This window comes from Spea bombifrons, chromosome 1 (assembly GCF_027358695.1).
Source record: "Spea bombifrons isolate aSpeBom1 chromosome 1, aSpeBom1.2.pri, whole genome shotgun sequence".
NCBI lineage: Eukaryota > Metazoa > Chordata > Amphibia > Anura > Pelobatidae > Spea > Spea bombifrons.
In genome coordinates this window covers 45,141,267-45,164,267 of record NC_071087.1, presented here as the reverse complement: position 1 = coordinate 45,164,267, position 23,001 = coordinate 45,141,267, and the positions used below count along the sequence as shown (strand labels likewise).

The window sequence follows — 23,001 nt, the reverse complement described above, 5'->3', positions numbered from 1 at the left end:
ATGTGTGTGTGTGTGTTTGTGTGAGTAAAAGTGTTATTTAGGTGTTTGAGTTCATGCCTGGTTTTCTTTGTGAACATTTCTAGCCCAACAAATTATTTTCTTTTCCTCAGGTCATGCTTCCTCTGCTTCCAGGTAAAAGGCTATATAATGATTGCTTAGTGGTAGTGTGTATGTATGTATGTATGTATGTATGTATGTATGTGAGTGGGTGGGTATCAGGTGCTCCTAGTGCACGGAGTGAGGGCTTTAGGACCGCAGCGTTACACTGAGCAGTTAGGGTGGATGCAGAAGAAAGGAGGAGGCGAGTGTGTGACCCGGGAGGAGGATAGGGCGAGGAGAGAGAGCGCAATGCTAAATCAAGGGTACAGTTAGGAGACACAGAGACACCCAGGCAAGGGGATTGGAAGGAGCTGTGTGACAGCTAAGGGACAGGCGAGAGGGATATCAGGCTCATTCTCCTCCCCAGGTATCTCACAGCAGGTCGCCCCGATGAACATGTCAGTGTTGACTTTGCAAGAATACGAATTCGAGAAACAATTCAATGAGAATGAAGCGATCAAGTGGATGCAGGAGAACTGGTGAGTGCATATGAATGATTCTGTCGGTGTAATGGAAGCGATCTCCTGTAGGAGAGGCATGCACTGATGTACATGCCCCTCCATGCATTGCACGTATGGCTGTATTAAACCCTTTATCGCACACACAATCTGATCCCGGATTAGACAAAATCGGCCTATAAGAATCATTAACATTTTGCTAATCAGCGTGTTGTGCTTTACTCTCGCATTCATGCCTTTAACGTTACGGCATGGAAAGGGTAAACACTGTACAGTTACCAGCCTTTTAATGGGGGCCCCGGTGGATACAATGAATGGGAGCACTATGTACTTCAGCTCAGGGCTCGCTACGAATCTTATTCATTCCTATCTAGAAATGCTCACTTTGTGTAGTGAGGAGCACAAGGTCTTGGGGAGGGGGATATATATGTATAGATATACATGTATATACATATGTGTGTGTGTGTGTGCATGTGTGTGTGCATGTGTGTGTATGGTTCATCCATTGGCTCTGGTTTATCAGATATTAGCCTTTTCATAGAGCTAGCAAATCCCCATGCTTGAGCATCTTTGCTTGCATTTAAAGAGAGAGTAGGCCCATTTGTATAAGTTGTGTGTTCACAATACACGTAAGTAAGCGGTTTCCTTCTCATAACCTCGTGGACAGACCGACGGTGTCTCTGGTAAACCTCAGTATTGTGATTGCCATAATTAATGCCTGTTACATTCATTTAGGGATAGCTTGGGCCAGGCTGTGGCCTGCATGTAACTCATGTGCCGGGTATCAAAACAGTATGACAGTGCTTTCAATTAAACACAACACAGAAATTAACATTATTTACTGAAATAACCCCTACGCGGTGTGATTCCATTGTTGTAGTTTCCTTGATAAATGATTATTTCATCTTTTTTTTGCATAGATGAGTACAAAATATATAACGACACCTGACTTTGGATACTTCCCACGTGTTAAAATCTATAACTGATCTATGGACTGGTGGTAGTTTGGCTGGGTGATGCTCTGATGCCATTGAGGGCTATTTAACAGCCCCCTAGTCTACCATACTGTCTCGTATGTTGTGTTGTGTTACTTTGTGTTAGTTTGGCTGGGTGATGCTCTGATGCCATTGAGGGCTATTTAACAGCCCCCTAGTCTACCATACTGTCTCGTATGTTGTGTTGTGTTACTTTGCCAATGGCGCTCAAAGAGTGGCCTTTTGGTTTGGGTACATTGCTCACCTGTCTGTAAAACAAATATTTATTATTCTATCATTTAATCACCTCTTACATATAAGGCAAGTCAAAGTGTGATGGTTACAGTTTTTAATGCGGGTGGTTATTTTGTAATTCTTTCTGGCACGTTGATAGAAAATGTGTAAAATCCATACAATGTTTAAACTATGCTCCCTACAGGTTTCCCTGATGCCAAGCAGTTTGCATCTACAGGAGCTCACGCACCACATGCTAATGTTAATCTAATGGATCTTTTAGGTCTCTGACAGCAGATTTAGATGTCCAGATTTCAAGCGTAGTAGTTGAGCCCTTGTTCTGTTCTTGCTTGGCTGAGTACTGTAATCTGACTAATAGAAACCATTCTGAGATCTGATTCCTCTTTGACTGAGTTTTGCATACCCACTCACATTTTTTACATATATTTGATTTGTTTCTTTAGCAACAAATAACAATAGTAGACAGATCCTTCTTATCACAACAGAGTATTGAGACACTTTAAATATTCTACATTCTCTTTAGGAATCAGGTAGATTTTTTTAAAATAGCTGCAGGTAGAAGGTTTGGGTCAACTGTTTCTTGGAGTAGAGTGTGCCATAAGTAATCAAGTAGTTTGGAAGCCTGTAACACCATAGTGTCATATGCTAATAATGGGTGTTTAGGGGCAATTTGTTTAGTAGGGTCTCACTTTAGGTAAACTTTATTGTTTGAGCATAGTTAATTAAAAAGAGATTTTGAAAAAACGCAATATGTTTTCTTTTCCAACCATAGTTTGAACATGTTACAAAATAGATGATGCCACAGAAAGGTAATATATGTCATGTTGCAGATGTGCCATTGCCAAGTGCAACTGGGTGGATACTTCTTTTTGGAATTGGAACATGGATAGTTCCTTCTAATTACTACTTTTGACAATATTATAGGACATAGAAACAGATGTACCTCCTAGCTAGCCAAAGGATTAAAATTTGTCTTCTTATTGTCTCAGGTAAGAAGCCGATTGCATACTGTAAAGGAGCATCTTGCAATGGTCAATCTGGTTTACCTCCAAGCTCATGTGGCCTCAGTCAACATATTTCAAAATATGCTGTGGGTTCCTCCTCATAATAAATCAGTAATCTCCCCAATACAACAAGATATTTAATTGCTGCAATGTATATTTGCATGATTTCGGTAAGTTCTACTGGCTACTCTATAAACCCCCATTCGGTCAGAAGCTTCGTTGTGGTCACATAATGTCACCTCCGTAGTGAGCCATAAGACCAAATGTTAAGTTGCCGTACAGAGAAATGTAAAATCAAACAAATCATTATTGACACACCATGCCAGGCAGGATGGTTCTTAGTCTATGCGCTATAACTCACTTTTATAAATTACTTATTAATTTACTTTAGGACTGACAAATCCCAGAAGTAATGGTCCCAACATTTTATAATTTTTTCTATAATGTATACTTTTCTTATTAATCTCTATGAATGTATTCATTTTCTGACTCCTAACTTCATGATAAATTTGCTGAGTCTTTAACTTTACTTATTAATAGTAACTAGATCACTGTTATCAGCTCTGCATTATGCAGGACCAGTTCAGCCCTTCTTGCAGAAAAAGCTTAGCGGGATACACAAGTCACCTGTAACGCAAGGTTTGGGAAATAATGCCCTTTTGTGCCATATACATTATGATTAATAATAACTGGGTCTTTAAAGGTTTCAGAGCTTGGTATGCATGCCTTTGATATGTAGGTGCCACCTTTCCCCTAGCGTTTTGTGCCTGTGCCATCATGGTACACGCCAGTTTAAATACAGTGTTCAAATGTATCCTTAATCTCAAGTAAAATCCCAAGTATGTGGTGTTCCCATGCATAATATATGTACATAAACAGACCAAAGTCATACTATGCATTCACTTTTCAAGTCTTACAAAAAACAGCAAGTATACATCTATTTGTATTTCAGGCATGTTGTACAATAGGGCTGGACTGGGGATCACTAAGGAGCCCTGGCGCTTTAAGGCCAGTGGCCTTAAAATGATAAACATGCAGATAAAGCCTGGATATATTTTTATACTTTAGCAACGTGGGGCCATCAGCCCCACACCGTGGGACCCAATCTGTCACTGGCCTTGTGTGCCAAATGGCCAGTTGGGGTCTGTTGCTGAACATCCTGTTGAAACACAAGTTCTATTCTATGCCTCATAAGTGGAGAAAGACAGTAGGAAAGATCTGAACTTGTGATTAGCCTGGAATATTGCATGGACCCCAATGTATTTTACTGCATGCAAATTGGCACCAACATGGTTTTAGTTAGGAAATGAGACATAATGGATCACAGCTCCTTGTCCGCTTTTAACACATGTTGCAGTAGAAAAAGCTCCACCACCGACGCTGCAGGTGCGATTCCAATAACATATTAAGTAGCCTTTCAACTAAAAGAGAGAAACATACATTGCAATATAAAAGCTGTATGTTTTAAATTTGGTTCAACAATTTTAAAGTTGATCTCTCATTTTCCAAGCTTTTTACAAATTCTGATATACAGTACGTACAGACGCTTATTTCAGACTTCAAGAGACACTCAAGATGTCACCAATCCTAACCTACAAAAGCTACTAAATTGAAACTCTTAAATTGAAACTCTTAAAGAGGCAGTGTAGTGTCCCTGACAGCCCAGGAGTGCTTTAATATGCATTCTTTAAATAGAAACAGGGAAAGAAGCAAAATAGAACATGTGTGTAGTAGCTGCAGCTGGGGTGCATATGATGGCTGAAGTGTCCCTTTTAAGAGGCTTATTTTGGGACATTTTGTCTGCTATCTGTTAGTTTCAGAGCTATATTGCAGTTTTAATTAAACTAAGTCAATTGACTCCCTTAAATCCACCTGAGCAATTAGCGTGCTTTGGGAGTCTTAATTGGAGAATGTTGTCCCCGCTGATTATATTTACCAGCCTCCAGAGCATAATAAGTGGTAAATATCTAGAGATTTCATTGTGAAAGAGTGATGAAGTATTTCTTCCATTACTTATCATCATGATCACATTTTATCTTTCTTACAGAACCTGAGCGTTTGGTTTGCTTCCTTTTTATGTTGTATTGGCATGGTGGTCCAAGCATTATGAGCCATGTTTCTAAATAGGGAGCAGAGAAAATTATAATTGTGACATTAAATGTCCCTGAAAGGATATTGGTTTATTTTTACTATGTCATATTAGCAAATGTTCCTATGCTTAGTGTAACCAAGTATGTGGCTGCTGGATTATTTTATTTGTATTCACGAAACAGGAGTCTTAAATCGAAGTTAAATTGGGACATCAAGGGAAAAGATGCAGGGTCAAGTAAGCAAAAGTGGGCAGCTGGACCCGGGCACCTGGCAGCAAGGGGTCTCCAAACCCCTTGCAAGTACAATACAATAATATATAACTGGAAACACTGGTAACAATAATGTACCTTAAATACATTAAATATAGGAAAAACACAGGTAACAGCAATCTTTGTAACAAAAACATTTTTCCTTTAAATATTGAAAAAATTGGACCCTAGGCAATTATTTCCTTTGCACCCCATCCACGCACCCAAGCATGCAATCACTCCCTCCGCAGCACACCAAAAAAAATATTTGCCACACTGTCTTCCCTCCTTCTGACCCTACCGTGACTTTGAAAGGTTCTCTCCCACATAATCACCCCCAGAGTCCCTTTGTCACCTCATTCACTAAATCACACCTCTCTTTTCCTTCCTCCCTGTAGTTCAGGTATAGATCAAATGAACAACACATGGAAACAGCACTGCAGGTAGAGATCAACTAAATAAGATATACAAACCCAGGTATACATAACTAATGTATGGAAACATAGCAGATATAGATCAACAGCATAGCGTGAGCAGATATAGATCAACAGCCCAGCGTGAGCCCTTTTTGTCACCAAACAGTCAAGCGTGAACCATTTTTGTCCCAAAACAGCCCAGCATAAGACATCTTTGTGCCCAAACAGCCCGCCCTGTGCCATCTTTGTCCCATAAATACCCTGCCCATGCCATCTTGGTCCCCACAGCTCAAACACTCTGCCTGTGCCATCTTTGCCTTTCCCCACATTACTTATACATCTATGATGCACACAAAACACCTATATAGTCATTCATTTACACATATTCATTAATGCATTCTCACAATTCATTCTCACCATTCATCCACACATTATTTCATTCATTAATTCGCTAATTCATTCACACAATTCATCCACACATTAATTCATTAATTCTCTCTCATTCACACAATTTATCCACACATTAATTTATTCATTCTCATGCATTCACACAATTCATCCACACATTAATTCATTAATTCTCTCACCCATTCACACAATTAATCCACACATTACTTCATTCATTCTTAATCATTCTCACTCTTTCTTTCAAGATTCTTACTACCCTCCTTTCTCACGATCTCTTCCCTTCTTACTATCTTCCCCCTCCCCCCTTCTTACTATCTACCCCCTCTCTCCCTCTTTGCAGTTCACTTGCCCTGGTGAAGTCCTGTGGTGGGAGTGCGAGGCCTCAGTCAACGGGGGCTGAGTGGTTGTTGAAAACTTTTTCAGCCGCACAGCTCTCACACCCCTAAGGCCGGCCCTGATTCTTGTCCAGGGGCCAAAATGGGGTTGAACGTCTGCAGCAGGGGTATTTAGAGAGACATATAAAGACTTAATTTCTGGAATGTGATTAGTTGTGGCAAAGGTAGCTTCCCAATTACTGTGTCAGGATCAGCCAGAAAGAAGCACCTTTTCTACATACACGTTACAGCCAGTGATAGTGGAAGTCATGTGGGTCTATTTGAAAAATAGACCAAAAAAAAGAGTTGGTGTGCCAGAATACTCCAGCCAGCAGCCTCCACTCACAGTAACAGAAATGCAGGTAGAAAGCAATGTGTCTGCGTGTGTATATTTATGTTCAGTTGTATCTGTATGAATCTATATGACTATCCTGAATCTAAGACAAGACCAAAGAGCAATTAAGGTTGGAGTTTTTGCAGCATGTCTCCTGTCTTTACATGTTTCTATGTTAATACATGTGGCTGTGTGTTTTACGTGACTGTATATCCATGTATGCGTGTGTATGCGTGTATATACATTATGCCTTTGTGTTTATGTATATATGTTCACAGCATAAGGAAAGAAAGAAGCAATATTATGGCATGAATGAAGATTTATTTTTATAGTGCGTTGTCTGATATATACTTGAACATATATTTGGACATTAGCTAAGCCGAAGTTCCTGTTCGTTCAGCTTTGTTGAAACCAAAACATTTTTCACATTGCCGAGTGTAATTCAGAGGTTCCCTTCAGATTTCTCCGAATGAGTACCTGCAGTGTTATAGGGTCTTTGTACCCTATCTGTAAAACATACTATGGGAGTTGAAACCACCTACAGTACATTGAATGAGAAAGTAAGTTCCAGGGTTTATATGTGCTCAAATACCTTCTATAAAAGGTAATATGGTTGCATTTGTTGATGATGGTCCCCCGTCCTGTTTACAGGTGCCTGTTGGGTTTCTTTCCTGAACCCACCAGCAATGACATGCATAAAGAGCATGCGCACATACCTGATAGACCAGGTTTATTCGATGGTTATCTAAGTAGTGGGGTGGAGGTAAATTCCTTGCGACACTGAAAAGAATGTAACTATATTGGAAAATTAAACTTTTTACTTTTCTGTAACCTTTTTCTATTAACCCTTAAAGTGCTGCCTATGTAGGAGATACCCCCAAAAATGGGGCGCACCAGAGGTGCAAAAAGGATTGTGGATGTGTGCATTTGCTTCCTGTATAGTGTTTCTTCATGATTATCAAATTTAACCCCTTATGCGTGCCTAAACAGCATTATATTGCGTACCGTCACCTACGTGGGTTGCAAGTGTAATGCGTACAGCCACATCTGTCAGATAAACTAAACAAGATGCGTTGGAGCTTTCAATAAAATTTATTTTTTTTTTTTTTTAAATATGTGCTCTTATATATCAGACGTTTCACCTAATCGTCTCTTATAATAAAAAAAATTGCAGCATCCCTGAACAATGAACATTTGAATGAAAGCATCCCCCCCCATCCTCCTGCCCTTCCTGCATAGTATAGACTAGCAGCCCTGAATGACAGCAGCTGCAGTTGTAACGATCTGGCCAATCACGGTTATCTTCTGATGTCTGCTGACACACAGAGCACCAATAGGAAATGCAGGAACCCTGTGCTGACTGCCAGAAAATTAGCCATGGAGGCTTACGTCACAGAGGAGGGCTGTCTGCCTGAAACTTTTGACTCATCTACTCAACAGTCTGCTGAATGAATGAATGGATCATTAGTGTGCTAAAAATCTACACCACACTGCAGCGCTTGATAAATGCATGCACCAAACCCTATGTATTTAAGTGTAATTAATATCTAGACTTCTAAAATTACATTCCGTGGTAACTAAATGCAAAACCCTCTCTAGATCATATCTGAAAAAGAGATCAGCTATATCAAGAATGTTTACGCATGTGTAAACAGTAATAGGGTTATTGCGGAGATCTTTTTGTGTAATGGGGTTGTTTCGGTAAACCTAGAGTTAACTCTTGAGATGTTTCTATCGTGCAAGCTCAGACGTGTTACAAAAAAAAGAACTCTGGGATTTACTAAGGTTAAATTGAGAAATACACATAAGGTTCTAGGCATGTAATGTGTGAGTTGTTAGATAAACTTGAGATCTAAAGGGTTACATTAACCCTTGAGTTGCTGGTGAGTTAGAATAGTGTTATGGTAGACTTTACCATGAATCTTTGTAAATATCATCACGTTCTAAACGAGGAAGGGCATCCTATAGTTTTATTGGTTTAGCTGCACATGCAAATTTTTTATATATAATGCTAGACTTTAGTGTAATTTACTAATATTGTTGAATATCATCCTGTAATACATATTGGAGTCCACTGGCTGGATGCTTTTTTTTTTATACTCGGGGCCACACATATTTAGCAAGCAACTGCACACTCCAATCCAATCTGCCGTTGGCCCAATGTGCCAGATGGCCGGTCTGGGCCTGGTGCAGAACATCCTGTTAGAAGCGCATCCATTCTCAGCATCATAAGTGGAGAAAGATAGTAGGACAGCTCTGAACACACAACAAGCGCACACTTGTTATGTTGCATGCAAATTGGGACATTTATTCATTAGTTATTGGAGTTAGAAATTAGACTGCTTTCCTCCCCTGGTCATCTCCACTAAATCTAAGTATAAGCAGGAAGCATACTTAAGTACACTTCCTGCACAGGCTCTACAGCGCAGCCCATTGAAGTTATTAGGAGTACAGTATTCAGCTTCCTTCCATGTGGTTAGTTAGTTGCAGCTAATCCAACTGATTTCAAAGAGGATTGAGGTTGGGTGGATTACCGCTGAACATGTACAGGAAGCATACATGAATTCCTACTTACAGTAGAGGCAACCAGCTGAGAACAATGTCTCCAATAACCTTTAATCTGCAAGAATGCATGCACCAATTTGCATGTAGAAAAATGCATTGGTGTCCATACAAAATGGGCTCCGATATGTGTTTTGCACAGATTGGGCAGGAGTGGACCTTTTGAAGGTTTTTCTTTTGCTTAGATTAGTTTGCCATTGTATGAGTTAAGTCAATCTGATTGAAATAACAGCCCTGAAAGAAACTGGTATTATCCTTTATGTTATGCCTTGGTGAAGATGAACGCTTGAGACAGGTCTGCCATAAAGCATTAAGCATGTGGTTGCATTCATGAGTAATAGCAACAAAGCAGTTATACCGGTATTTTTTTATGTGTTTGATCAACTTTGCTTTAATACTAATATTAAACAACAAAGGTCACTCAAGGTCATGCTTTACTAATATTGTTTTATTATACCTTTTTGAGGTCTGTGCCATTTCCTAGTTGGTGTATACTGTCTTGCTAAATATGACGTAGTTAGATCTAGGTTGCATCCTTATAAAAATGGATAATTCATCTAGAGAAATAATTGGAATGGTTTTTAATTCAAAGAAGAACATGAGCGGTCAGATCAAATAGCAGTTATTTCTCACATTCTTTGATTTGACGTATTACATTATAAATTAGTTTTCTTCCCTGTGTGTTGGATTAATTGTTTAAATTATGAAAACCGTTGCATATTATCTGTGAAATGTTACAGTATGTCCGGTGGATTTCAGTCACACGCATGTTGCATTCATTTTAATAGATAAAATGTTCCTATTTTTTGTCAAAAAGTAAATCCCTCGCAAAGAGTGTACAGACACAGCAGCCCCCCTTTTTAATCGAGTTAAACCTTTTTTGCCCGTTTAATGCATATCATAGCCCAGAGATCCCCTTACATTTCTGTGGTGTCCTCCTTATGGATTTGCCCCATTGATTGCCCCCCTCCCAGCTCACTGGTAACAGTGCTGCCTCGAGTTTGGCTGAGCCCAGCATATAGTACCACGTTGATTTTAGATTTGCAGTTTTTGCCTTTATCTGCTCAAGCGCTGAAGCATATCAACTCGGCAGATTTAAAGGCTGGAGGCAAGAAGGCAGAGGACTTCCAGAAGGGTGGAAAATGGTGCTTTGCAATGCCATATGCTTCTTGATGTATTTTAGAAATTACTTAAGGGATGCGCTCTTTGATAAGAGGTCAAATGAATTATTTTGTTTAACCTTGTTCCCCCGCTACTGTGTCATATGCATGGACTGAAGGAAGGCTGGCTGTTTGGCCTTAGATAATCTTTTCTCAATTGTGGTCACCAGCCTGGGCAGTCTCATTTCACACCAATGTACAGTCCCAGAATGAGATAAATCACATGCTGAGTATGCATGTGTGCCTCTTCCAGGACAGGTATGTGTGTGTCCCCACTGGTGGCTGTCGCCATAGTCATGTTCTAGTGGCCACACATAATCATAGACTTAAACACAAATGTCTTTCTCACTAATACATTCAACCAAAAAAGGAAAATAACCCTTTGAGTTTACTTCAACTCGACTGACCTGACTCAATTCCAGTCACGTGACCTTCCATTCTAACACCCGCAAAACATTTTTTTTTTTTGCAAAGACATGCAGGCTGCATTTTCTCACCTTTAACTGGCAAAATAGTCCTCCTAGCTACCATAAAAACACGCCCAGTAAAAATAAATAAATGAAACAGGGGTCCCCAGACACCCCAGATTAACCAAGATTTTTTTGCAAGTGCTAATGAGAGTCAGCTTTTGTGAATTTGCAAATTTGCTGATGTAAACCAGTCAAATCTTATGTACTTGCACTTTAATGAATAGACCTAAGGATATATATATATATATATATATATGTGTGTGTGTGTATGTGCACGGGTTAAGCGAATCACATACATACCTAGAGATCTAGTTTAAAGCAAACCGTGCACAAAATCATGATATAGCAGTAAAAACACAACTGTCCCCAAAAAACGTCCCCATACCCTTCAGTAAATGTCTTTTTGCAGTGGTACATACATTTATATTGCACACTGAGCAAGTGAGTGAAAGTACATAATATATTGCCGGTTAGGCATGTTTGTGGTTGGCAATTAGAGGGTTAATGTCCATTTTATACCTCATTTGTCTTTAGGTACTTGTTGAGTTACGTATTTACATAATTACTCAGGCTGAACAAATACACAAAGTTCACCAAGTACATCCCTGCAACATACCCATATCTGTATAGGTAAAAAAACAATAGAACTTTGATCAAGTATTGTCCCAAAGGGGAAAGGAAAAAAAAAACTTGATTCCAAATTTAGATCTTGAAGTGTGAACTCTGCCCTTTTTTTGCATCTATGAGTTGCAACATATTTGCACACATATTCAAACACATACCCTCACACTAACACACACATGTACACATGCTAGCACACCTAAATGTACTCGTGCCAAGACACACAGACACACACTCATGCTAACACAGACATGTGCTCGTGTCATTTAAAAATATACATTACTGTACAAAAGGTTTAGGAAGGTGTGACAAATAAGAATGCTTTCAAAAATAGACATGTTAATGTTAGCTTATTTGTATAATTTAACAAAATAAAAAGTGAGTGAATAGAAGAAAAATATAAATCAAATCAATATTTGGTGTGACCACCACAGTGTTCAAACAGTTTTAATTATTTTTGCACGCAATTGTTTAAGGAACTTGTCAGGTACGGTTGGAGATCTAACCACAGATCTTCTGTGGTTTTAGGCAGCATTAGTTGCTTCTCTTTCTTGATGTAATCCCAGACATGCTCAATAACGGTGATATCAGGGCTCTGTGGGGGCCATACCATAACACCATTTATTTATATAGCGCCTTTCTCCCAGCTGGACTCAAATCGCTATTTTGCAACCAAATTACGCTACTGCCAAATATTTCAAATTTTGACTCATCAGTCCAGGGCACCTGCTGACATTTTTCTGTACCCCAGTTCCTGTGTTTTTGTTGGAGGTATCGCTTCTTGGCCTAAAGTCTTCCATGAAGACCACTTTTGACCAGACTTTTTCAGATAGTAGATGGGTATACCATGGTCCCACTGTTTCTTGCCAATGCTGAGTTGATGACACCACTAGAAATCTTCTGATTGCAAAGGGAAGTTGACCACCACATCTACTGTCATTGCACATTTCTTTGTGCTTCTTCTTTAGGACTTGGACAGACAGGGTTGTCTTTACAACATTGTCGGTCCTAGACAAAGCAATGCACTGGGGCCCCCACTGGATTAATCTGCGCAGTGGATGCCCATACATACACATATACATTGCCCTTACACATGCCTGCCCATGCACACACACATACACATTGTCCTTACACACGTCAGCCCATACACACACATTTATACTGCCCATACACGCACTTATACACATACTTTGCCCTTAACCACACCTGTCCATACACACATGTGTAAACACATCCCTTACACATGCCTGCCTATATACACACATATACATATACACTGCCCTTACACACACCGGCTTAAAACACACATATACACATACATTCCTCTTACACACACCTGCCCATACAGACACCAGCTTACAAACGCACACATATACACATTAACTCCCTTATACACACATATGCACTACTCATATTCACACAAATACAGTGCTCATACATACATACATACATATGGATGCTTGCCATTACACACAAACCTAGTGAGTCACACATTCATTTTTGTTGAATATTGAGAGCTGCATGAAAGCTGGAGGTTAGGTGGAAGTGAATTCCCGAGGTGTGGGGCAGCACATTGTGCAAAGGGATGTTGCATATCTGGCAAAATTGTTATAAATGGAGAAAAAGATAAATTGATGGAATTGAGAAGCAGTTTCCTGAGTGTGACATTTAACTAGACCTTTGTGAGAAGATGCTTTAGGCTCCAGATTTACATGAGTCAGGCGGTCAACTAAGGCAACAGTCATTGTTCATTTGGTAGACCATTTTTAATCGCCAGGGGTTATGTTTGATGACGAAAACTCTGGCCTGCATATTTTTGTGAAATCAAATAGCTGTCTTTATATAGAAATCAGCTGAATGAAGAAAACACATTTGAACCAGCTATGACTAACATGGACTTAGAGCAGACACAATGGTTGAGTAACTTGGATCATTGGTACATATGTTTATGTTAGATATCAGTTATTGCATATTGCACATGAACATAGAAGACCTGCCTAAAGGCGTAGAGTCTGATATTGAAATTACATCATATGAAAGCAAGTACGTCAGCACAAGAACATTAAAAAGCTATAATTATTTCTACGGTTTTACTTGAATAGAGTGACTTATTAGGCAAGCAGCAAGAGGAAGGCTTGAATATATATGCCCTCTATTACCCTCGGTCAAACGCAGCTTGGTCAAAAGCAGGTCTAATAGACACTAAAGTGCTGCACATCAATCCGGATCCAGGACACTAGAGAATTTTTAGATAATGGATTTCAGTAGTAACTTTTTTTCTGCGGCAGAACAGTTTGTCATATCATTGCGCTTACAAAATATGCTAATAAAAAATTCATACTTTTCAAAGTTTCAACAGATGAAGGTAATAAATGATTTAGATTAAATGTCGCTTTTTTCTGAGGGTTTTCACCTACTTAAAGGCATACGTCAGCACCTAAAATAAATTAAAAGCATATTAGAGTTTTTGCATCAACTGCATTCATGACTTCAATCCCACCTTCTTCCTCCCTTGCCTTTAGTGACTATGATCCATTCCATTTTTGTACTTCATGTGCATGCACACTCAATATCGCTCAGCTTCCATTGGAGCCAAAGACAATTGATCTTGCTTGCTGTATGGTAGTTACTCATATGGTTGTTAATGGAGTCTCATTGCCCTTCCGTTTCTTGATCCTAGGCCAAATTTAGTGAAAGACGTTTTTTTTTTAGTGATACTGTAGAGATTGTGCTAGTGATGTCTATGATATAGTGAATGCATCATATGTCTAGTGGATAGAATCCATGTATTATAATGTGATTATGTGTTGATCGGTACCCGGTAAGTGAAAATATTTTATTTGGTGCAGAATAAGTCATAAACTGCTTGCAGATGAGTTGAATATTTTGCAATAAATAAATTACGCAAGGGCCTATAGGCTTCTTCTCTGTAAGCTGCGTATTACCTTACATCAGTCAACTAGATCAGATGGCGAATAATAGGAGCCATAGAAAAACAACTCCCATCACCATCTGCAAGAAGGTCTGGGTTGATAAACCAGTGAGATTGGGATTTACGAAATCTCCCCACGTTAAGTATGTATTATGTAGGATCAATATATCCTATATGACAGGAGGAGCTTGAAAAGAAAGAAAATATCTAGTGATGAGCTCATGTGTAAGCAGCAAAAACAACATACATATTCCCCCACCTGTAGCGAGGGCTAAATTTCTCTTGCTTATACTTTCCGCAGTGGCAAAACGGGCAATACTGTCCCAATGGATTGCTCCTCAACCTCCGTTGCTTCCGCTGGTTCTGTCGCGACTGCAATTTTTGTTCCATATGGACTGGCTTGAGGCTGTCCTCCATAAGGAAAGCAAAGTTAAATATCTTTTCAGTCGCTGGTCCCCATATATCGCAACTTTAGATAACGCCACCAGGTTGTCCCTGTTTCAAACGTTCAATACCACGGAGTGGTATTGTCTTCAGGTCCTCAAAGGTTTTCGCCCCATACCGGGGTTCTGATCTAGTTACGGATCACGACATATCTGTGTTGTGGCTAGGTGTTCTGTGATTGAGGAAGTGTTTTTTTGTTTTTTTTTTACCTGCACTGTATGTGTTTTTGGAATTGTGCATTACTTGTACCCGTATGCATCTAATCTGTCACCATGTCTCTGTGTACCATTGTTTCTATATTGTATGCTTTGTCTTCTCCTTGTAATAAAGAAGTTATAAAAAAAAACAAAAAAAAAAAAACAACATACATTGCAACAAATATCCAACGCCTCCATGTCCTGCGCTATCAATGGGCTGTTCATAAAATGAAACCTCTTATATGTACAAATGATCTGTACTAAGAAATAGATAAATAATGATCAATGTCTCTCAGTAAAACATAATAAATAAGGATTGCTCATAAATTACTGCAATTTCATGTTGTTCCTGTGCAAATTGTGCAATAAATATATGAATAAATATAAAAATAAAATAGAATATACCAAAAGTACAAATAAAATAATGAATAAATAAATGCTTTAAAAAACTGCACTTTTGGTATAGTTAAATTTTTTTATATTTGTTCATATATTTATTGCACATTTTTTGTCAGGTGCATAAAAAGCACTTTTTAATCATACTGACTGTCAATATTACATGTTATGTATTGTTTTATCAACTTATTACCGTATATTAAAACTGTAATTTATATAAACTGTATTCCAGTCTCTTAGTCTGATACTTTTCACAGCGCTATCACCAGCCTGTTTTATCCTTATCAACTCTTCTTGGGGCATTAGGAACAGCTCGTTTTGGGTGATTTTAGCAGCTTATACTTTTCTACTCCTTTTCATTCCTACCCTCTTTTCTAGAATCTCACTGGCGCAGGACTACAGTGAATTTCTCAGTGCGGGTATTTATTCAAGGTGTAATCAGCAGGTCCATAGAGAATACAGCATGTGTATCCTAGCGTAATCAAATAATATGAAATTTATTATGTGTGGACTGCTACTGTTTATGTCAATATCGTTCAGATGCTGAGCATCTGTTGTGGTAGTTTTTCACTGGGTCTTAAGGTTTCTTTACCCCAGTTCCAGGCTTTTTAAAGTCACTGTTGTGGTTTTTTTCACATTTTGGGGTTGCAGAAGGTGGCTGATACGAGGGCAGGGTGGGCAGTAGGCCACTTGCCCCAGGCCCTTGTGCCTACAGGTGCCAGCTTTCCCTTGTCAGTGATGTCACTGGGGGATCCTTGTCAGTGGAAGCAAACCACAATGTGGATTTCTTAGCAGGTCTTCTGCCAACATCTGGTAGGCCTGCTGATAATCACCCCGAGTCGTATCATTTAGTTACCCTGTTTCTAGGGTCATGGGGGATCTCGGCTTGTTCCCCAATATGAATTCCAGTAAAAGTGTAATTTAACATAAGCCACTGCACACCTTGGTTGATAAACAAAAAGGGTGTTATTATTATAATTATTATTAGATATAATTTATCCTGGTTTAACTTTAAGTGTGAGCTATAAATCAACTTTACGGAGCAAGCTGCAATTAGCATTAAGGAATTCTGCCAACAAAGGACAGGGTTTATCAACATCAGCAGAATTCCAATACTGTGTTAATCACCGGCTCTCGCTAGCATTTCCAGCCATATGCTGGCATTTTTGCTTGGTAAATGACAATAAATGTGTCATCCTGATGGATTTGGTGATTTGTATATTGCTACGGGTTAGGTTTATGAATGAATACTATACCTGAAGCGTGTATTATGAAATATATATGTCGTTGCGTAAGCACATCTGAGATTCCTCGCTGACATCTGCTTACAGATGTTTTCTCATCAAAGAACAAGAGAAACTGCCAGTCTAGATGACTGTTTTTTCCTGCTGACTCAGAGAGTAGGTCAGGTTTCTGCAGAGGTAGAGTAGGTGTTACACAAATTTAACATGGTCGATTTCTTTGTTGAACTGCTCATTTACATTATTTATTGAGACATATTTGGTTTTTTTCCGATCCAGATGAAAACAAACGATGTTAACATAAAACTGCTTTCCCTGGCACTTAAGCTTGGCCTCTATTGGTGTGATTATGTCATCTCAATGTTCACGTAATACCTTATCAGCTAAATATGCACCAGACTATGACCCTGGCATGATGTAATATACATACCTGGGAACTTTCTGAATGAGCTAACCCTGAGGCTGTTACAAATATTAACCATTTAACAGCTCATCATGAAAAATCTATTGTAGGGACTTATTAAGTGTGGCAACTAAATGATTGTTATAACCTCCATGGGAAGTTCTCGAGGCAGCCTACCTGGAGCTGTCACTCTTCTGGGGCTATGGCTTCACCAGAGGGTGGGACTAGCAGGCTGTGTAGGTGGGGTCAGCCCTGTGTTTGGGCAGTAGTAGGCCCAGACTGTATTGTAATAGGAAGGGAGTGGGTGTGGCTATATAGTGCTCCACCTCCCTGAAGAAAGAGAGAAGTGACCCAGAAACACCAGAAAGCAGAACTTTACCTGAAGACTCTGTGTCAAACCCAAGATGGTTTCCAGTTATAAATTGTCATATGTATTCAAGAAGAAATTCCAGCTATTATTATATAGCAGGAAGAAAATCACAAACTAGATGCTCTGATATGATTGAGTGCTTTAAGCCATGATATTCTGCAATGCTGTAATGAGCTGTTAGGGTCTGCAAAAACCAACCTTAATGAACTGTATGATTAATAATTAATATCATTAAAATTAATGTATATATATATAATTATTATATAGTATTGCTTGTTGTTTAAATCTTGATGACTTAAAAGCAGGACCTTAACTAAGAACCACTGGTCCCCTGTGCGAAAATAACCCCGGGCCCCCCAACTTTACCAGGCAATATGTTTCACAGTGTGCCATCTTTGCCCCAAAAGCTTGTGAGCACCAGCTTTGCCCCAAGCAGCTTATCAGTGCCTTCCTAACCCCCAAACGTCCTCTCTGTACCATCTCAGTGCCTCAAACAGCTTATCTGTACCATCTTTGCCCCCACCTTGTCTGTGCCATCATTGCCTATTGCCCCATCCATTATACACTCTGACACACATATGCAAACATACTTACATCAATTTACAACACACTTATATTCACTAACAAACACATACATACTTATGCTCACACATGCAGGGGCGTAACTCAAAACCACAAGGGCATGGTGTAAATATTGCCCTGGGGCCCACCCAACTTCAGCAAGTAACACAGTGCCACCTTTTTCCCAAACAGCTTGTGAGTGCCTTTGTCCCACCCAAACAACTTATCAGTACCATCCTAATCCCTAAACAGCCTGCCTGAGCCATCTTTACCCCCATCTTGTCAGTACTTACCAACTTGTCTGTGCCTTCCTTGCCCCTTGCCCCCATCCAACATACACTCTGGTAAACATATGTAAACACACTTACACAAATTACAAATGCTAACACACACTCATGCAAACACACAAAGACATTCTTCTAACACGCACACTCCCTCTACCGCCACTCATGCTAACGCACACACCATCTCACACCATAAACACATACATACTCACACACAAACACACATCTGTGCTCACCTACACATCCATGCTCAATACATTCTTGTCTCCCCGTGCCTGTTCTAATTAGTTTAGAAGGGCCATTTCTGAACAATTTTGAACCAGTGCGAGGAGACAGGAACAGGTGGTCGCAGGCCCCTGTAGTCACGCCACTGCACACATACTTATCCATTCTCACATACACGTATACATAGCCTCCATGCTCACATACACTTATACGTAGATATCCATGCCCACATACCCTTATACATAGACATTCATGCTCACATACATACAAAAATACACATCCATGCTCACACACACTTATACATACACATTCATGCTCACATATGTACATACATACCCCCTCGGGCTCGCAGCCCCTTACCTCTCCTGCAGGTTTCAGTCCGCTGAAGGGCCCTTTCAGAACAATTTTTTAAGCGGCACAAGGAGACAAAAACAAGTGGTTACAGGGGTCACCCGGGCCCCTAGAGAGACCGGCCACTGCTTAAAAGCATATTAAATGAACTTGTAAGGTGGTTCCAGAATTCTGACGAAGATCCCATGGCTAAAATCTTTGCCAGAAATCATTATAAAAAGAGCATATTGACCCCAAAGAAAACAGGTCAAAAGGAAAACAGCGTGAGCTGTTGCAATTATTTAGCCATCACTTTATCATCTTGTCAATATATATCAAGAAATATTGAAAATATATTTTCAGGGTTTGCCATTTATAATCTTAACCTTACAGGGTTATGTATATTCCATCACACCGCGTAGTGTTTTATAACACAGATAACTGCTTGGCACAGATTTGCATTTCTCTGAATCCTGGTATACTGTTAACTGTCGAAGTAAGTGTGACATTATGTGTGACATCAGCTGTAAACTCCACAGTTCCACACTGAATGCAGTGTTAAATTGCAAGTATGATATAACTGCGAGGGAGGAGAGACAGGTCTCACCTTCTAGAACAAGAAAATCCAGTTTGCAATTTAAAAAAAGAAAACAAGCATTACAATATTTTATTTGAAAATGACCCCCTCTTGCAGCATTCACCATTTAAAAAAAAATACTATATTTTAAAGCATACCTGGGGAAAAAAGAATTGTTGCATCATTTAGATTATTATATACAAGATTAACCCCTTCATGACTAAGCCTGTACATTTATGAGCTCACAATGCATTGTCATGAATGGGTTTAAGGACAACCCATTGACCTTAAGGGGTTAAAATGTCAGTTGCAGGAAATTATTACAGGTTCAGAGGACAACAGACTATTTTTCTACCATTTGATTTTAATTCACAAATTGGTGCAGGTGTCTACAGCTTTATATATTTAAAAACATTAGCATTTTTTTGTCTTGCTGTCATTGCAATCCATCTGATTATACCCATAAAAAATAGACATTTCACTGCAATATGGATGTTTTTTCTCATTGAGTACAGCAAGGTTTGGTCTTACACGATGGCCTTTTTAAATGAAATAAAGAGTAGTCAACAATTATCCTGTTGAGTCTGGTGTAAAAGGTCTCATTTACATGATTTGCCAAAAATACAAGAAAAAGTGTCATAACCTACAGTCCATGAGGCCAAGAGAGGAATAATTTTTTTGTGCATGTCTTAAGGAAAGAAATCTCAAAAGCTTTTCTGTGCTACAGACTATATTTGACTTCTATGCATCCAATGTATTTTTATACTTGTTCCTTACTTATTGGTGAGCTCAATAGAAACACGGGCTTTGGCGTTTAAGTGATAAGACCTTTTTAAACTTTGCACCAGAATCACTTTTTATAATGAAATATGTTTGTTGAAGAATGAATGCAAAATCCAAATTGAGGATGAAAACTTTGTAAAAAAAACAGCCATTTTGTAAAATAGGAAACAAATAATTTTGTAAGATGTCTCTGGCACTCCCCACAGAAGAATGCATATGCATGTGTTCACGGGGTATTTTAATATATATTCTAACAAAACGGGGAAAAAAGCCACTTACCTGGCACAGAGCAGTCAGCCCTGGTTCTGCAGCTGCCTTCCAACTTCATGGTCCAACTATATATGCTTCTGATTGGCTGCTTAAAGCTAAACAGTGGCAAGGAAATGCTACCATAGAAATCAATTGATGTACTTTCGACACATGCAGAGGGGGGTCTAAACAGACATTCTCTCAAACACTGGTACTTACTATATGGGAATGTATCATGTTTAACATGGAAAATAGCAGGGGGCTTGGTTTGGGACACAGTTGCTTGGCGTGAATGTTTTGTTGGGTCATTTTAATCAGTGAGATTCTCTAGAACCAAATATTTGCTGATAACCTTGTTAGTTACATTTGGGATTTGGAGAGTGGTGGATAAGCCTATAGTTCTATTAATGCGAACATATAGTGAAATTTGTGGTTAGCTTACTTTTTGTATTGAAGGATGGAAGGACAACATGCAAGATTTGTGGCCTCATCTTAGTGCTATTTTTTATTTCAAAATCCAGAAACAATTGGCAGCTTGGTTTGTCTGCATTCTAGATTCTTTTGGTTTCAAAATGTTCATTTATTGAGAAAAAAAAAACACATTGTGCACACTTAAAATAATTATATAACCTATAAAGAGCTCTGCTATGCACATCTGGAAATTGTATCTCATAAAACACAGCTCTTGCTATCTTGTTTCCAAAACTTTTTACTAGACCTTTCAAGAACTATTTAATTAAACCATGCATTTCATTATGTCTACAATAGATCAGTCTTGCTGTCCTTTCCTACATATAGTTCTTGCTTTTTTTCCTTTTAAAATTAAACAAAAAAATATAATTAACTTCTTACTAATTACTAGTTGTAGCATTGTACCCATGTTTTTCTTCCTGTTTTTGGTCTACTGACACTGCAGGAGTTGAGGTACAGGTGTGATGAACAAATATTCTTTCTAGTCTAGTTCTAGAACTTGACAAGCATGTGCAATTCTTACCAAATAAATTGACATTTCTTTTAGAGTTGTTTGATAGTGTTTGCATTCAGGAATAATCTTGAAAAAACATTTTGGTCTTATATGATGGACTTTTTAAAGACAATTATCCTGTTGAGTCTGGTGTAAAAAGTCTTATTTTCATGATTTGCCAAACATACAAGAAAAAGTGGCTCAATATATCTTTACAGTAAAGAGTACACAGCACTAAAAAAACAAGACAGATAAAAAGTATCTTATTACTAAAAATGAAATAACTGAAATCTTCATAAAAGACTGGTTGATTAGAACGGATCCTTCCATGAATCCAGGCAGTGGGTTGGTTATAGTCTTTTGGTTTGACTTTTAAACAGAAAAACGTGTGTATTTGTATAGGCATTCAAAGAAAATCTTCAATGGGCTTTTGTGTCTTGTAAGATCATTTTTTACCAGCTATATTTGTTGTTTTTTTAAAATCATAGTTTAAAAGTTTTTTTTAAAAAAACCCTACTTGAAAAAATATAATTTGTGTCAGTACACTAAATGAGGGAAATATGGGTTGAATAAAGCCAACAAAAATGCCCTGGTCCTGTAGCATTAAAAAGCCCTGGTCGTTAAGGGGTTAATGAGGTTTAGGGGGGGGGAATGTCCCACATCTAAAGGCACTTAATACAGGTGTAGTGAAGACAAGTTTATCTGCTCAGTGTATCTCAACAGTGCCCAGCATGTGTACACAGCAGGTGTAGCATTGAGATACAGGAAAGAACTGCTTACGCCAACACCCAAAGCAAAGAGTTTGCAGTTATTAAATTGGTTCACTTTGCCGTTTCAGGTCAGCAGAATCTGAAAACTATTTCTTTTAAGCAGCTTGTGGTTTCATTCTCAAAGGAGAAACAAATGTTATAAATCAACTCTACGTATGCAGTCTTAATAGCCGAGTTGACATTTTTTGTTCGTTATAGATGGGAATTATGACTAGATACAAAATAACATGCTTACTTCTGTCAGGTATCGGACAAATCTGACAACTTTTTCTGAGTAACGAAGATAATTAAATTGGAATGTACACAGTTTTCTTATATGCTTGTGTAGCCAGTAGAATACTCATTGTGTGCTTAGTAGGTACACTGTAGGTGTTGGTTGAAATAGTGTTCTGGAACACTTATCTGAACTTTTTCATGGGTGTCCTTACTTCCTGGTCACCTCAGTGTGTACAGGCTGCTGTACCTTCTTCTTTATGTGCAAACAGGGATTAGAAAAAATGTCGGTGCGCTAAGCTAGTCTCAGGCTCAAATAATACAAATGTATAATACGAGGCCTACCAAACAGGTGTAAGCATGCTGCAAGAAACAGTGTATTGGCTGTACAATGTATACAAAAAACAAAAACTGTCTGCGCTTCTTACCCTAATAAAGTTGGCAACAAATATATAAACATAATATAAATGAGAGGTTTTGGTTATATGAATTGGCCAAAGCATAATTAAGCTCACCCGCCACGTCAAGGCACACTCTCAATAGGGTGAGAACCTATTCTCACCTCCTACGTAGTTGACACACAAAGCA

At 38.8% G+C, this 23,001-nt stretch overlaps 1 protein-coding gene across 1 annotated transcript in view; it reads left to right on the top strand.

Moving 5' to 3' along the window:
- Positions 1 to 378: 378 nt before the first annotated feature.
- ELOVL6 (ELOVL fatty acid elongase 6) overlaps positions 379 to 23,001 on the top strand; it is a 40,638-nt gene continuing 18,015 nt past the window's right edge. The window contains exon 1 of the mRNA XM_053461500.1: positions 379 to 578. Within this exon, the coding sequence (XP_053317475.1) occupies positions 490 to 578 (89 nt within the window). The 5' untranslated portion in view covers positions 379 to 489. The remainder of the gene's footprint in view (positions 579 to 23,001) is intronic.